At 38.7% G+C, this 17,693-nt stretch overlaps 1 protein-coding gene across 1 annotated transcript in view; it reads right to left on the bottom strand.

Annotated features, from left to right (window-relative positions):
- The window catches only part of arhgef40 (Rho guanine nucleotide exchange factor (GEF) 40), a 46,378-nt gene extending 37,438 nt beyond the window's left edge, over positions 1-8,940 (bottom strand). The window contains exon 1 of the mRNA XM_017461655.3: positions 8,677-8,940. Coding sequence (XP_017317144.1) covers positions 8,677-8,679 — 3 coding nt within the window. The 5' untranslated portion in view covers positions 8,680-8,940. The remainder of the gene's footprint in view (positions 1-8,676) is intronic.
- Between the last annotated feature and the right edge of the window lie 8,753 nt (positions 8,941-17,693).

Here is a 17,693-nt window from a genome sequence, read left to right as displayed (position 1 = left end):
ATCCATTAAGTTTAATGATTATTTCTACACTAATACACTACATGATTTTATTTATAACATATTAAATTAAATGCACACTTGGGGAAACCGGGATTTAATATGCTTGAACTTGCCTTGTTTTTATACAATAAATACAAACATAGTGTGTTATAATTATGTCCTAATTTGACCGCGTGAAAGATTTTCTCAGGCCTCCGTCGCACATATTTTACCTACTTCAATTTTATTTTGTGCTAAGAGAGAAAGCAGAAGAGAAAGAATATTCTCTAGAGAGCTATTGTCCTTTTCCTGCAATGTGAATTGTATTTTGCTTGAGCTTTGTGGTTGAAATGGCTCCTTTGTTTGAGTTGTTAGTTTTACTGCCACTGCATTTTTCAAGTTGAATGATGAACAGCCAGCTCGGCACTGAGCGGGACAATATTTTTTTGCAGAGAGTACTCTATTAATAATCTATTAATAAAAATATTATATATAATTAATTGCAGCGAGTACTATAATCAGGTTCAGGGTTAGATATTCACAAAGTTATTGTTATATTACCTCGCTGCCACAATAAATTGTAGTTGAAATTAAATAAATAATATGACTTCAAAGTACAGACTTTCAGGTTTAATTTGAGAGTACTTCTGTCTAAATCTGTTGAACAAATTTCAGCACTGTGTTAACTCTGTTAAATCTCACTATGAAGTCCAAATAACTATCACTGCCAATGAAGAAAGCCAGCATTAGGCTGAAAAAACTAATCTAAACAAATCCATCAGAGAGAAAACAAAAACATTAGGTGTGGCCAAATCAACTATATGGAACTTTTTAAAAGGAAAGAATGCACTAGTGAGCTCACTAACACCAAAAGACCATATAAAACAATTGTCATAGATAACAGAAAAATTATTTCCCTGGTGAAGAAAAACACCTTCACAACAGTTGCTCAGATCAAGCACACCCTTCAGGAGGTCAACCAAGAGAAGACTTCACCAGAGTATATACAGATGGATTACCACAAGATGTAACCATTGGTAAGCCTCAAAAACAGGAAGCCCAACAGCTAGCTCTCAGTCATCCTATACTGTGATTAAACTGTCTGTCTGCTTGTATAGAACAAAGCAATTCTGCTTCATTTCTACCAGAATGTTTTTTTATTACAATAGTCTTAAAGTGACTCAGAACATTGTAGCTAAAGTGTTGACGTGATTCATTATATGTAATTGTTGACATTTTTTTAACACATCAGAAGCTGTATTGACAAGCAATCACCTCTCTAGTTCTCCAAACTGGCACTAAAAGGTCTTAGCAAAAGGTTCTAAAAACCTTTTTGCAAAATGGATGAAGCAAAGTTATGTTAATTAATCTTGGCAGTGTTTGGCTGATGTGGTATCAGACCCATTTCACATGTTAGGCTACAAGACAAAACACAAAAATTCAAATAGATAGATAATATGTACATCTAGACATCTACTTGTACATCTGCCTCGTTGTACATTGCTGAGGGAATTCTACTTTACATTTAGGGTAGGTTTACATGACAACGATGTACTAAAAACAAGTTTTTCCTTTGGGATTTTAAAACATTTTGCACACAGACAACAACTCTGTCAAAACAATCTGCAAAAATGACAAAAATGCTGTATTATGCATGTATTATGCAGGCTTTTGACATGCGGAAGTTTTCATTCCATTCACGCTCGTCAACAACTGATAACGTTTTCCGACCAACTGATTGTCCTCCCAGGTCTTACCCAAATGTGCCTTTTGAATACACTTCGTCGGCGTAGAAGTGGGTTAATAATTTGGCATATGTAACAAGTGCGTCTCCGCTGGTCGTAGTAGTGATGCAGTAAATCTACACTTTGCTAGAGAAGTGTCAATAAAATCAAAATCTTTAGCACCACAAACACAGTCATGTAGCCTGCCATTGTAGTTTTGAATGTCTTGCACGTTGTTTTGAAGTACTCGCACATGGCATTAGAATGAACAGGTAATACGTGTGCGCATGACGTCATTGTTTTCACAAATTTGTGCTTTTGCATGTTTACACAGAGACAAAAACGCACTTTGAGACCCCTTTTCAAAAGTTTGTGTTTTGAAGCCCCAAAAACGCTGTTGTCGTGTAAATGAACAGCCACAACGCATAAAATGTTTTCCGTTTTTATTTGAAAATGTGTAAACGGCCTGTTATTAATACTTATTAACTTAAATAACTTAATAACTAATTATTAAGAAATAAAAATGAGAAATTGGTGAGAGAATTAATGTTTATAGCTGTCATATAGCTGTTTGTAACATATATGATAACGGAAACACAACAACAAATATGGAAGAATTTTGCCGACAATATTCAAAAGCAATTGCAAACTGTATTAGCACTTGCATTTCCTGTGTGTTACGCATTATGATCCTGTCAATTTGAAATAGCAATAGCAGTTACCTCGTTTGCATTTTCATTTCCTCTGTGTGGCATATGGAGCCTGTCAATATTCAAATGGAATGGAAAATCCATTTGTATTTCACATGCCTCGCACAGAAACCTGGCAATCAGTTTTGGGGGTGGGAGTATACTATGGGGCATGTTTGTATTTGGAAGTGACGTCACTCACAGTCGACCGCATTTTAGACTGCCTCGCAGTCACCGGAGATTCACTGTACATTCGAGATTCTCTCTTCAATTACTCAAACAATAAACTCACAGAAATCACAAAATGTGTATGGTCTTACTCTGGAGTGGAATGAGAACCAAGACAATTTTATATATATATATATATATATATATATATATATATATATATATATATATATATAATTATATATATATATATATATATATATATATATATATATATATTATTCCCGTTAAATCCCTCTGAAGCAAATCTCTCAGAAGCGCAGCTCACCCAGCGCTTATAGTAATAAAGTCAGTAAGGGACCGTCTAAAAATGTAATGACCTGGGCAACTGTGTACAATTCTACCAAGATTATAGTCATCTACTTGCATATCTAACGTATTGCCATATTATGATACAGTATGGATACAGGATTTATCCATTTTTTTTATAGCATATAGCTTATTAATAATTATTAATGATATACATTTTTAAATGTGATTACACATATAAACAATTATTATTATATAAACATTATTGTGCCACATAAATCCCAGGGTTTGTCACGTAAAGGAGGTTTATGACAGATACAAGTGCAGATAAGAGCTTTATTATAGATGAGATAGCTTGCGCTTTGGGTTTCAGAGCGCGCTGCGAGCTCCAGCGCTTTGCATGAGGGGAAATCGTGACAGAACCCCCCCCCCCAAAAAAAGTGCTACTCCTGGAGCGCCAGAAAACACTCCCTCCCCTAGGAAGCACCCAGGTGTGGGAAGCTTGATCGTGAGCTTCGGTGGAACCGGATGGCAGAGCGACGTCCTCAGCCGAGCAGTCGTTCTCCATCGACTATGTAGGCTGAACTTGGTTGGCCGTGTCAGCAGACTCTGGTGTGAGCAGAACTTGGTTGGCTGTCTCGTTGCCCTCAGACAGGACCATGGCTTGAGGGGCCGTTTTGTCACCCTCAGACAGGAACATGGCTTGAGAGGCCGTCTCGTTGCCCTCAGACACGAAAATGGATTGGGAGGTCACCTTGTCGCCCTCAGACAGGAACATGGCTTGAAAGGCCGTGTTGTTGCCCTCAGACAGGACCATGACTTGAGATGCCGTCTCATCGACCTCGGACAGGAACATGGCTTGGGAGGTCACCTCATCGCCCTCAGACTGGAGCATTTGTTGAAAGTCCATCTCATCTCCCTTAGTCAGGAACATGGCTTGGGAGGCAGTCTCGTCGCCCTCAGACAGGAACATGGCTTGGAAGGCTGTCTCTTCGACCTCCGACAGGAACATGGTTTGGGAGGCCATCTCTTCAGCCTTCAACTGGAACTTTATGTGGGAGGTCGCCTCGTTGATCTCCAGTGGGAGTTCAGCAGGTGAGACCACCTCATAGGTCTCATGCTGGAACTCTGGAGACGAGGTAGCCACGTTGACCCAAGGCAGGCACTCTGCAGGTGAGACCCTTCTGCACCTCAGGCTGGAGCTCTGGGGCAGAGGTCATCACGTTGACCTCCGATTGAAGCTCGGCAGGTGAGACCACCTTGTGGGTCTCAGGTTGGAGCTCTGGAGTCGAGGTCGCCCGGTTGAACTCCGGCTGGAGCTCTGCAGGGGAAACCACCTCTTGGGTCTCATGCTGGAACTCTGGAAAAGAGGCCTCCAGGTTGAGCTCCGGCTGGAGCTCTGCAGGTGAGACCGCCTATTGGGTCTTGGGCTGTAGCTCTGGAGCTGAGGTTGTTATGTTGACCTCTGGCTGGAGCTCTGCAGGGGAGACCACCTCATGGATATCAGACTGGAGCTTTTGGGAGGAGGTCACCCTGTTTGACTGCAACCATAATAAGTGGTGAACAGCAGGGAAGGTTTAACTGTGAGGGCAGGTTTAACCCCCCTGCCCAAAAAAATAAATAAATAAATAAAATAAAAAAATAAAAATAAAAAAATAAAAAAAAAAGTTCCAGGTCATCCTTGGATCCTAGACTCCCAAATATCATTTCAACAAGTCCCACAAACTGAGTTACATTCTCAAGTTCCCTGTATCCTTTGGCCACGAGAAGCTGCACCCACTGGTGGGCTGGGCCGAAGAGCCGGGACCACATGAACTTGAGCAATTGTTTCTCGTCAGGATTAGGGTCTGCTAGGCTAGCAAAATAGAACTGGCAGTCAACAAGAAAATAGTCAGGGTAACCAAAAAAGTGGTAGCTCAGTGGTTAAAGGCTCTGGGTTACTGATAAGAAGGTCAGGAGTTCAAATCCCAGCACTGCCAAGCCCCCACTGTTGGGCCCTTGGGGATGGCCTGTAACTCTCAACTGCTCAGTTGTTTAAATGAGATAAATGTAAGTCGTTCTGGATAAGGGCATCTGCCAAAAATGCCATAAATATAAATGAAAAAAAAACCCATCATATGGTTCTGGGAGATCTACAACAGTCCACTGGGGAAACTGGATCAAATCCAAAGCTGGGATGGTTTCCTTAGTTTCCCTGGTGTGATGTCAAAAGTAAACCAACATTGAGAAACCAGTTTGGAAAAAATAAGTACACCATATATTGCAGTAATACAGTAGAACCATTATTAACATTAAAGTAAACATTTTCTCTAAGGGATTATCAGTCTCTCACAGTCTATTTTAGAGACGTTTGGGCCCACTCTTCTTTCCAGGATTGTTGGAGTTCATTTATGTTTGAGGGCATTAAGTTATGTACAACTCTCCTAAGATCCCACCACAGCATCACAATTAGGTTGAGGTCTGGACTATGACCATTCCAACACCATTTCTTCCATTCAGCTATTCAGATGCCTATTTGCTGGTGTGCTTGGCATCATTTTCCTGTTGCATGACGCAATTTCAGACCAGCTAAAACTGCTGGACAGATGGTCCCCTGGGGTTATTTAGAAGAAACCTTTATTTGTCACATATACATTACAGCACAATGAAATTCATTTTTCACATATCCCAGCTTGTTCAGAAGCATGGGTTAGAGTGCAGGGTTTGCCATGATATGACACCCCTGGAGCAGATACTGTTAAGGGTCTCGCTCATGGGGCCCAACAGTGGCAGCTTGGCAGTGCTGGATGCAAGGTATAACCTAGAGCCTTAATCGTTGAGCCACCACAGTCCAACCTTGCCAGGCTATTTCTTTTTTGTAGAAGTTGGTAAGGACCACACAATTTTTATTTAGGTCCTAATAAGTAAAATTAGAATTAAAATGAGAATTAAAATAGAATTGATGGAGGGTGCACATGCCTGTATCTCAAATATTGATAGATTTTATACATCAATAATAGACATCTGGAGAGATTTTTAAGAGTTTCTGTAATTTGTTTCATATGAGTATCGATATTTTCATTAGAAATTTTCTTCTAATTTGTTTGAAATTGAGCTGTGCATGGTGTTCTCATGTCTGATTGCACTGCTTGCAAGGAAATATCATATGCAGGGTGGTCAGTATGTGTGTGACCTAGCACTCTGTCCAGTAGGGTGTGTACTGTATGTAATGGGGGTTTCTGCTCTTCCTCTCTTTCCTAACAACTTCCTCTCTTTTTCTCCAGCCTGAAAGTGTACAGCTTCTACCGGAAAAGTCTGGAGACCTCCTCCAAACAGACACAGTACAGAAAAGAGAGAGTGAGGGAGAGTCCAAGCCAAGGTAAGAGAAAAGGCGAAGAAAATAGCAAGGAGCAGTATGATAGAATGCAGATCCAACAGAAAGAGAACTGGATAGTGAAAGTATGTGAAAAAAAAGAGGGATCAACAAGATGCTAAGCTTTTTATAACAGTTGTGTGTTCCCATCAGTTACATCAACCTGAGTATTGTAAACATGAGGTTTAACTTTAGAATGTTATAAGTTGTATCCGGAATATGATAATGCAAAAAAGTTGTTTTGCTGTTGTTCAGCATGATGATCTTGTGGTACATTCTATATTCAAGCTGCAATCAGCATACACATACTTGCTGTCTGTGTGCAGGAGTTTTCCATATCACACCTCTTCCAACTAAAAAAATCTCTCTCTCTCACTCTCCCTTTCTTTTCCTCTCATTTTGTCTCTTGATCTCATTTTCCCATCCTCCCTTCTCTCTTTCTGCATTTCCAATGTGGAAAATGCAGCATCACCCCTACCATAACCATGGCTCTTTACGTCTCCCAAAATAAAGTGGGCCTCTCTCTCCCTCCCTTTTTCTGTCCCTCTCTTTTCCAAACTACTCCACCCAGTCCCACATACCAAATGCTGGCTTCACCATTCTAGAGCTTATTTTGTCTGCATTACCTCAAACCCTGTGCTACCTTTTCCTTCTCCATTTTCAGCTCAGTTTCTCTTTCCTAACTTTTGTGATCATTAAAACTGCACAGGGACTTTGTGTGGAAGGTTAACAGAAGTTTGTCTTATTGTGGTTTGCCTTTAACCAATCTCATCCATACAGGTTAGTTTACTACAGCCAGCATCCAAAGATCATAACAGCTTTCTGATCTTCCCAACCCAACAAACAAATGAGATGGCAGAAGCATCTGTATAACATGCATCATTCTCCGCCTTTGCTTGAGTAGTCTCATGTCCTTCAAAAATGGCATCCAAAAATGATTTGATTAAATGTGCTTACAGTGAATAACATAAGTGATTTGTTTATCAGACATTAGGCGTAACTATAAACAGCAAACAAGTATCATATCTTGAAGTTTAATGAAGAAATTGACAGGGTTGACAAATTACTGTGATAGAAGAGGAATAACGCACTTCAGGGTGTGCTGTTATAGGAAAATAATCAACTTAGAGGTGGCAATGGTAACTTCCCTTCACATTGGGCTCCATCATCATCACTGACATTCTTATCTTAGCACAAATTGTCAAAATCTTTTATTCATTATTTCTAGACTTAGCAAATGATTAATCATCTTAAACCATATTATGGACATTTTGAACAGTGAATTAAAAACTCCAATATATTTACAATTAAAAGGTATTCCAACAAATTGACAGTTTATTAGGTCACTATATTGTTATATCTGATAAACTGGAAGAAATATTATATATGTTTAGAGTTATACTGAGTTGCCAGTTTATTAGGTACAGCCAGGTAATGCATATTGCCCAGGAAACACCATTTGTAAAATCTTAGCAAACTTGCATTAGTGAACATAACTAATAGCCAGATACCATAAAACCAAATGTCTGTGACTAGCCATGAAGGTTTAGAAGCTGTTACTGTGAAAACACAGCAGACTCTCAAACCATTTTACAGTATACAGTAGGTGTATTCATAACTTATCTTATGAGTTGCACATGATGAATTGCCCTAGACCATCATAATTTTATTAAATAAATGCATTTCAAACAGTACTATTCTGCATGTCAGTGGACTACTAAACTCTCCTGGACCTGGGACCACTTCCCTAATAATCCTTTCAACGGTTGACCTCTGAGTACATCAATATCTTTAGGTATACTTGCTTATACTGAAAAACACTGATTGAGTGTCTTTCCTGCCATTCCTTTACACATTTAATTCAAACACTATGTATAATGAATAAGAAATCATTTGTATTTGCACAAATGTGCTGTAATATAAATCCACTACATGGATAAGATAAGATAAACTTTATTGATCCTACACTGGGGAAATTCCTTCGTTGTGAACATGGGAAGCCACAATCTATGAAATATCTGAAAATTATATCGTTGCATTTGTTACTGAAGTGACATCAAAGTTATCACCCTTTAATAAAACTACAGTATAGCTTGCAATTTAAATGCAATTGAATGAATTTCCCCCAGTGCCAGAAGGGGGGATTTCCCTCACCAACAACCACATTCCAACTCTTCAAACACATTTTCTTTAGAGATAAGAACAGGAAGTCTGGATCAGAACAAATTCTTTTTTAATGGAAGTTGTTCATTCTGTAAAAAAGAGGCGTTAAAATGCAAAAAAGAAAGAAAGAAAGAAAGAAAGAAAGAAAGAAAGAAAGAAAGAAAGAAATCAAATACATAGAATGGGTAAAAAACAAAGCAAAATAGGACGTATACATGCAGGGCTCGTAAATATAAAAACAAACAATATTTTCTGAAGATTTTATGAGTGAATTTGTGCCTGGGACACTTACCATGACTGAGCTCCGTGTCTTCGCCTACATGACCGTTATATTTTCCCTCTTCTTCGACATGTGATCCAACATCATCAGTAAATCCGAAATGTACACTCTTTCTAGACACGGCTCGTGTTAGTGTCTGTCAGTTAGAAGGTCTGATAAAAATGCTGAGGACGAGATCATAGCGTGGCATTATGTTTGCATTTGTCTTCTCTCGTTTGAGAGCGCTATGTGAGAGGCGCTATGTGAGAGGCGCTTGTCCGATGTTAGCCCGTCCGGGTTGCCAGATTGGATTTAAATCTCTTTCTTCAATAGCATTTTTAAACCCGCATAACTCAATAGAGCAAAAAAATATTTCGACACACGCTAATGTTTGATTATATCACTTTTTATATGTTGGTTTAAGTATGATAACATGTTATAAGGACTTTGATATGATATAACTATAGGTTATGTTGACAATAGTTTTTCATGAAAATGGGTTACTAGGTTCTATTTTTATTATTTATTATTACAGCTGCTACTACTAACTATATATGACCTAGGCGCATTAGTTGTGCCTACTTTCTGTATTAACCGAAGGTTCAACCCACCACTAATGTTGATTAATAGAAGAGTTTAAATATCCTGATCTGGCAACCCATCAATCAAGCCCCGCCCTCAGCATTTAGAACAGCGGCGCTATAGAGGCGCATCTACAGCTGCTGATCACTCCAACTATTCAACATTTCCCCTCTAGTGTATAAACAACGACACACTGTTCATTCACGTACCAATTTTCCTTTACACACACACACAGACACACACATACACACACACACACACACACACACACACACACACACAATCACACTCTCTCTATGGGGAAATTGAGGTGGGTAAATACCAGAGGTACAAAATATCCTCCAATATGTTCTCCCTGAGAAGAGAGTGAAATAGAACAAACACGTGCACGATGTTTGTTTCATAGACTATAGGCTAGTAGAACTTTATTAAATAAGACTCAATTACTTTTAAGTCTGTTTTTGCATCACATTCCTGTGCAATGAACTGACCGACCCAGGATAACCATTATTCGACCATTATTATTATTATTATTATTTCAACATATTGCATGACGTCATACGCATTAAGGTTAGTGTACACAGTGGCTATAGAAGTCATTATAAAAATGCATTAATGTAACCTAATTTAACAATCTAACCACATTCCTATAATGATCAGCCTTCATATCATGTCAACACATTTGCAGGACATTTCATGTTTCTCAAGAAGAAAATGGTGTAGTGGCGACATCTGCTGTTCACAAGTCTCTGATCAAATTTAAGGGGAAACAGTAGAATCAGTTTTCTTACTTCAGTTACCTTCTGTAAACTATCTCACCCTAGGAACACTGTGCACAAGGAATACACCAACAATACACCCTGTATAGCACTCATTCACACTTATATGGCAATTTAGCATAGCCAATGCACTGAGTATGTTTTTGGGAGGTGGGAGGAAACCAGGGAACCAAGAGGAAACCCACACAGACATGAAAAAACTTGTGAAATTACACATTAAAGGCACCTGAGCTGAGGATTGAACCGGGAACAGTGGAACTGTGAAGCAGTAACATGCTACCAGATGCACCACCTTGTTAGAGATGTCACTCATCACCCAGCACACTCTACAAACTAGTAACAAACTAGCATTAAGACTCCAGACAAAAATAAATGGGCAATGTACTTTTTGAATTCTGAATTAATAGTTCACTTCAATCTGGCATGGACAACATTTAACTATTTCTAAAGCATTTTTTAAAATATATTTTTATCTGTCAAATAGTAAGATGGCAATATTCTGATGGATGTGGAAGGCCACAATGGGACATTTTGTAGTAGGAGTTAGAAATTTTTGCAACGGCTAACATACATTCCCCTCTGAAACTATTGGAAAGGCAAGGCCAATTCATTTGTTTTTGTTGTAGATTGAATGCATTTGTGTTTGAGATAAAATAATAATAATAATAATAATAATAATAATAATAATAATAATAATAATAATATAAGAAGAAGTTTAAAATTTCATGTAATTTATATGTAGGTGTCTTAAATAATATAGAACATAGCACATTTCAAATCAGACCACCCAATTTATAGGCAAGCAAAAATATTGGAACATGTCATGACTGATCTGTGTTTTTTGTTACCTAGGTATGTTACATTTACATTACATTTATTCACTTAGCAGATGCTTTTATCCAAAGCGACTTACAAATGAGAAATACCATACGAGATCTATTAATTGAATTCCAGAAGAAGCAAAGTGCAGAGTAGAGGTATAAGTGCATTTTTGTTTTTTGTTTTATTATGAGTTTGTTAGGTGTTCATTGAAGAGGTGGGTCTTTAGCTGTTTTTTGAAGATGGTGAGAGATTCTGCGGTCCGGATTGAGATTGGAAGTGCATTCCACCACTGAGGAACAGTTAGTGTGAAGGTTTTGGAAAGGGACCTTGCGCCACGCTGAGTTGGAACTGCTAAACGTCGGTAGCTAATCGATCGCAGATTGCGAGAGGGAACGTAGGCCTTCAGGAGAGAGTTGAGGTAGGAGGGTGCTGTTCCTGACAAGGTCTTGTAGGTGAGCATCAAGGCCTTGAACTTAAGGCGGGCAGCTACAGGAAGCCAGTGGAGGGAGATGAAGAGGGGTGTGACATGGGTTCTCTTGGACTGGTTGAAGACGAGGTGCGCTGCAGCATTCTGAATCATCTCAAGGGGTTTGATGGAGCTGGCTGGGAGGCCTGAAAGCAGTGAGTTGCAGTAGTCCAGTTTAGAGATAACAAGAGCCTGGACAAGAATCTGTGTAGCCTGTTTGGTGATGTAGGGTCGGATATTCTTGATGTTGTAAAGGATGAACCTACAGGACCTTGCAGTTGCTGAGATATGGTCTGCAAAGGTCAAGCCATCATCAAGAATCACCCCAAGGTTCCTGGCCGTCCTGGTTGGCATGAGTGTGAGTGAACCGAGCTGTACAGTGAGGTTGTGGTTGATTGAGGGACAGGCTGGGATGACGAGAAGCTCAGATTTTGCCTGGTTAAGTTTAAGATGATTTTCCTTCATCCAGACCGAGATGTCCGAAAGGCAAGCAGAGATGCGTGCAGAGACGGATGGATCGTCAGGCTGGAAGGACAAATGGAGCTGGGTGTCATCAGCATAGCAATGATATGAGAAGCCATGAGACTCAATCACCTGCCCTAGAGATGTGGTGTAGATAGAAAAGAGGAGTGGACCCAGAACTGACCCCTGTGGAACGCCAGTTGTGAGTTGCTGAGTTTCAGAAATACCTCCCCTCCATGATACCTTGAAGGATCTGTCAGAGAGATAGGATTCCACCCAGCGCAGAACCGTTCCAGTGATGCCCAGGATGTTAGGTTTGACTGATTGCTTAAACAATAAAAAGCTCTGAAAATCTACTAATGGAAGTAGCCTTCATTTTCAGTTGTGAAGAGTGCATTTGTTGTTAAAAAAGGATGAACCAACCTGAAGATCACAGAACTATCTATGGGAGAAAAGCAAGCCATTTTGAAGCTGAAAAAGAGTAAAAATCTATCAGAGGCATTGAACAAACATTGGGCATAGCCAATAAAACAATTTGGAATGTACTGAAAAAGAAAGAAACCACTGGTATACTGAGAAACAGACACCAAATCGGTCAACCAAGGAAAAGAATAACATCTGATGATAGAACAATTGTGAAAGCTGTGAAGAAAAACTCAAAAACAACAGTCAGTGACATCAAAACAACCTCCAAAGGGCAGGGGAGGCGGTATCATAATACACCGTTTGAGGAAGACTTTGAGAGCAGAAATACAGAGCCCATATCACAAGATTCAAACCACTCATCAGCTGTAAGAACTGGAAAGCCAGATTAGAATTCAAAGAATTCTAAAGAATTTAAAGAAATGCAGAGATGAACCACAAAATTTCTGGAACCAAGATTAACCTCTACCAAAGATGGAAAGGCAGTGTCATGGCTTGGGCTTGTATGGCTGTTTCTGGACCAGGCTCACTAATCTTTATTGATGATGTAACTAATGATGGTAGCAGTAGAATGAATTCAGATGTTTACAGGAACATTTTGCAATTTACACAGAAATGCATCCAAATTTATCAGGAGGAACTTTATCATTTCATGACCCCCAGGGACAATTCCACCTTTGGCCACCCTGACTGTCTGTGCAGAACTTCTTCTTCTGTTGTCACACTCATTTCCTGTATGACCATACACGTGTTTGTTACTTTCCCTGCTTGATTAGTGCTCTATTTAAGTTCCCTGGTGGGTATTCCATAAACTAGTGTTAACTTACCTTCACAGAATCCTTGAAGTTTATTAACTCAAACCTTGATTGCGCAAAGTATGTCGGTTCCAGAACACCAGTTAGGAGTTACTTCAATTGGTAACTCGGAGGTAATGTGTGTGCAAGGCGAGTACATAAAAACATTGTCAATGGATCGCCAATTTCAGTAGTCGCCATGTAAACCCAAGGTGAAAAAAGCGCGCTGCATACTTCAGCGAAGCAGAGTGTGTGGTTTTAATGCATGCTTATGAGGATTTTAAGCCATTTATACAAAAATACTAACTGCTGCTTCGGACAGAGAGTTGGCTTGGAAAAAAGTAACGGATCAAGTAAAAGCATGCATTTATAAGTTCATAAATATCTGAAAAGTTTCCTTTTGTTATGCTGCTAAATGAAACATTGATCCTATTAGACCCATGCCGTAACATTTAATAGATATGCCTTTACTTTTAGCCCTCCATCAATTTATTAACATTGTACATAGTACTAATAATATAATAGGCTTTATATTTGATCCTTCTGAAAAAAGATTAACCTGGAGCCAACTCAAAATGAAACACCAACCATCTATAACAACTTTTTTCTATGTTCTATATAGCCACAGGAAGAAGACAGAGGCCCATAAAATAAGTGGGGGACCACCAGCACCTTCACTCACTCCGGCTGAGGAGCTGGCACTGTCTCTTAATCAAGGGGGCAGTTCATCAGAGTCGGCTACCTCCCATGATACAAGTGGCTTGGTTAAATGTATGTGTAACATATTAGTACTTAGGACTTGTGTTTTGTTTTTTTTTGTTGTTTTTTTTAAATAATAAAATTTCCAGTGCTTTAAGGAATTTATCCTTAAACAGTTAAGATAACAAACACTGCCACAGTCTAAAAATAAATTTTAATATAACTCTTTATTGACAATGTTTCACTTGTGTATTATATGTTTATTTTATTTTACTGCATATGGTGTGTACTGTAATCTTAATTGTAATGTCCCTACTAGATCGTTATGTCTTTGTATATTGCTTGTATTTGTTTGAGAATGTACATGATTTCATTTTCTTACAGTTGCTGATGGACACATTGTATTAATTGACCCTCCTGCAACAGCACCTTCTGCCACAGTTGACAGTGATTATTGTCTTCAGGTATTGTTTCTGTTTGCTAGACCAAACATCATTAGTAATTTGCATGGTAGGATGAAGATTATGGAAATTCCTGTACAGAGGGTCCATCTACCTCCACACAGAATCTTGGCAGTGTAAAAAAATGTCTGCCGTTGTCCTGATTAAAAATATTTGGTCTGTGTATGTATTACAGACATTTATATCAATTATATTGAATTATCATTCTGTCTCTGGAGGGGAAAGCAGGACCTCACACTCACGGGGCAGTACTGGCCACTCTCTTCCATGGAAAGTAGCTAAGGTTTCTTCCTTAAAACGAACTGTACTAACCAAACCCTAAATTGTACAGACATGAAACTTGCTCCATAGGTAGTGCTCCCTCCCATTATTCAGGGAAATGAGATGTTGCTGTTCGCAAATGTCAACATATTGTTGATAATTATTGAGCATCAGACCAAATATTAATTATTGAGGATTGTCACCAAATTTCTGAAGTTAGGCCAAACATCCTAGGACTAGTTGGCAAAAGTTAGTTTAACATTTTTTGCTATTTGGCAATTTGTGGTCAATCATCAATAATTATTATTTGGTGTGATTCTCAATAATTATCAAAAACATGCTGACATTTGTAAACAGTATGGCTGCCACATGTCAGTCAATTCTAATGAGGTGGTGCTAAATTTACTTAACCTCATAATGTTCCTGTAAAATTAGCTTAAAATGCCTATCCAAGGCATACCCAAAGTAAAATTAAAATCACATTTTGGAGACTCCAAAGGGCCCTTATTAACCATGTACACATACCTAGGATAAAAACACTACTACTCCTGATTTTCTTATAATTTTGGGCATTTATGAAAGGTGACACTAAGAGCCATCATATCACAAGCCCAGCAATCTACAAAATGTATTTTTATTTTTCTATATATATTCATAATTGAAATCTTTGCACACTTTTATGCACTTTTGAGCCACTGTTTACCCAGCTTTATGCAGCTTTAAAACAGATAAATTAAAGTATTTAAACTCACCCATGAAGCAAGATATGATTCTTCTCAGAATTTAATTGGCTATTCGATGGGCCAGTCATCAACACAATCAGTTGCAATAAGCTCAAGCTTTTCACGAAGGAAAGGCGGAAGGCTCTTCTCTTCAGCACAGACTCTCATTGGATTTTAAAGGCTATGGACAGGACATGGAAGCCCCTATTGGTTCAAACGAGGCGTCATTCAAAAGGTCAAAGCCCAGAGGCCATTTGGAAAACTACCGATAAGTGATAGTCACTCGTGTGCTGAAGAGATAAGTGAGAAAACGTGATTTTCCAAGATAATTTGGAAAGTCTGTGGGGATTTACTGATGTAAAATGTGTTTTGGATTAAATATTTTTACATAATTAGATCATTTGGATGCCAGTGTAACAAGACTGTTTTTGTCAGGATGTTATGGATCAGTGGACTATGAGGTTTCAAGTGAGTTGCCGCCGTTTGGTAAGTGTTTGTTTGTATGTTGGCAGTCTGACAGAGATGTTGTTTGTAGCTGCTGTTGTGATTGTATCTTGAAATGGTTTACAACAATTGAATTACAAGATTCTTAGCTTTCCAACGGTATATCGCATGAGTACCTATGTACACACAATAGCTGTGTACATGACAAAGTTTTGCTCATAACACAGCAAAAAAAAATGTCAGCCAGCTATAACTCATGAGTGCTTACATGGATTTGCATGTAACTTGAAAGACATGTACAGGACAAGATTCTGAGGTCATGTGCCACGTTTGGTCATACTAAGGGAGCAGACCTAAGATCAGATAGCTGTTTATGAGGATCTGTAAGTCTGATCAAGCTCAAATTTGGTATGGTACATAAGTGCTAATCTGTAATGGATTCTCATGATGACTTAATTAATGAAAAACAATACTGTCATTGGCCAATCACATATCAGCAGATATTCGAAATGGTTCCCATTAAGCTATTGCCACAAAACTTGAATAGTAAATTCAGGGAGGGACCTCCTATTATCTGATCCAATCGCTCTCAAATTGGCTACCTGGGGGCATGATTCATGTTCATAAGGGTCAGCGGTAAGTTAAAATAGCTGTTTCTCAGGAACGAAAATTCCAATGGACCAGAATTTGGTGTTCACTTTCTGCTAATCTGTAAGTGAATTACTTCAAAAACATGTCTGCCTTCTGTCACTCTGATTTCAGCAGGTAGGTTACACATCTAGCATTGAGCTATCGTCTCAAAATGTGATGTGTGTAAGTATGCTCACGTATGGTCTCTTTATTGATCTATGTATCTTGACAAGAACTGGCCAGTGGAGGTGCTAAATGCAAGGAGTGTTTGGACCCCGCAGACTTTGGCTATATTACAATTATTATTAGCAGTAGAAGTAGTGGTAAGGCCACATTCAGAGACCCACTCATCCCAACACCAGAGGGAGCCCTCTCCTGAATATTGACTCCACTTCACTCACTCCACAGCCACTTCTGATGTGTAGGTTTAAAAGCCATGTGCTTCATTAGATTCACTGCAAAGTTTAACAGTTAACCTGCCTTAGCGAACGTTTGTATGATCATTCTCATTTTGCTTCCTGTTGTGACCATTTGCCTGTGTTTCTGGATTTATGTTTTTGGAATACCTTTCTGTCTTGTTTGCCAGTAGTACACTCTACCCATTACTGAACCCTGCCTGTTTCATTGACCAAGACTGAGCCTTGCATTTTGTATGAGTTTAATAAAAGCTTCTGCAACATGCATTCTAACCTATCTCCCAGTGTGAGTTGGTTACAGTAGTTGTATTATTATTATTATTATTATTATTATTATTATTATTATTATTATTATTATTATTTATTAAGCATTTGGAGCAACTTTGCCTCTAGGACCACTGCTGTCAATCAAATTGTTCTTTAAATATTTGAGATTATTTTAAAAACTTAGTTTTGTGAACTAGTCCTAGCTTTTTTGCTCAACTGTAATAATCTTATTGCAGGACAGTTCTCTGGACCACTTTTCCAAATCAAGTTTGAGTTACCCTCGCAAGGGCACTTCAAAAATTTGAAGTGGGCGTGGCCACTTTTACTCAAATCACTCTTGAACACAATAAGATTTTCACCAAACTTGGAGCACGTATGCATGGGCTCCATTTGAGGACAGATGTTTTAAAAAATTACTGACTGTGACCAGTTGGTGGTGCTATAACAGAACAAAATCTGAAATTGGGAGTAAATGTGGAACCATTGGTCCAATAGACTTGATAAATAAATCTTGAAAGAGTTGTCCTTCTGCAAGGTCCAGTCAGCATATACGAGGACAACTGTGAATCTTGAAAAACATGGCTGAGATTGGTCAAGCAATTTTCAGCAGCTATTAAACAAGCTTAATGGAGGCCAATATTTCTTAAAATTATCTTGGTTTTTCTTTGATTTAGGTGCTTATAGGTTTCCACAATATTAAGCAATATCTTTTAATGTCTTTAGGAACCCTAAAGGGCTTGAACCCTGATAAATGCTGCTTATAGTTATTATTATTATTTCAGTATTAGTAGTGAAATAATTTTCCTACCAGTTTTTTAAAGT

The sequence above is a fragment of the Ictalurus punctatus genome, chromosome 29 (assembly GCF_001660625.3).
Source record: "Ictalurus punctatus breed USDA103 chromosome 29, Coco_2.0, whole genome shotgun sequence".
Classification (NCBI taxonomy): domain Eukaryota; kingdom Metazoa; phylum Chordata; class Actinopteri; order Siluriformes; family Ictaluridae; genus Ictalurus; species Ictalurus punctatus.
The sequence above is the reverse complement of the archived record's forward strand: the minus strand, read 5'-3'. Positions and strand labels throughout refer to the sequence as shown.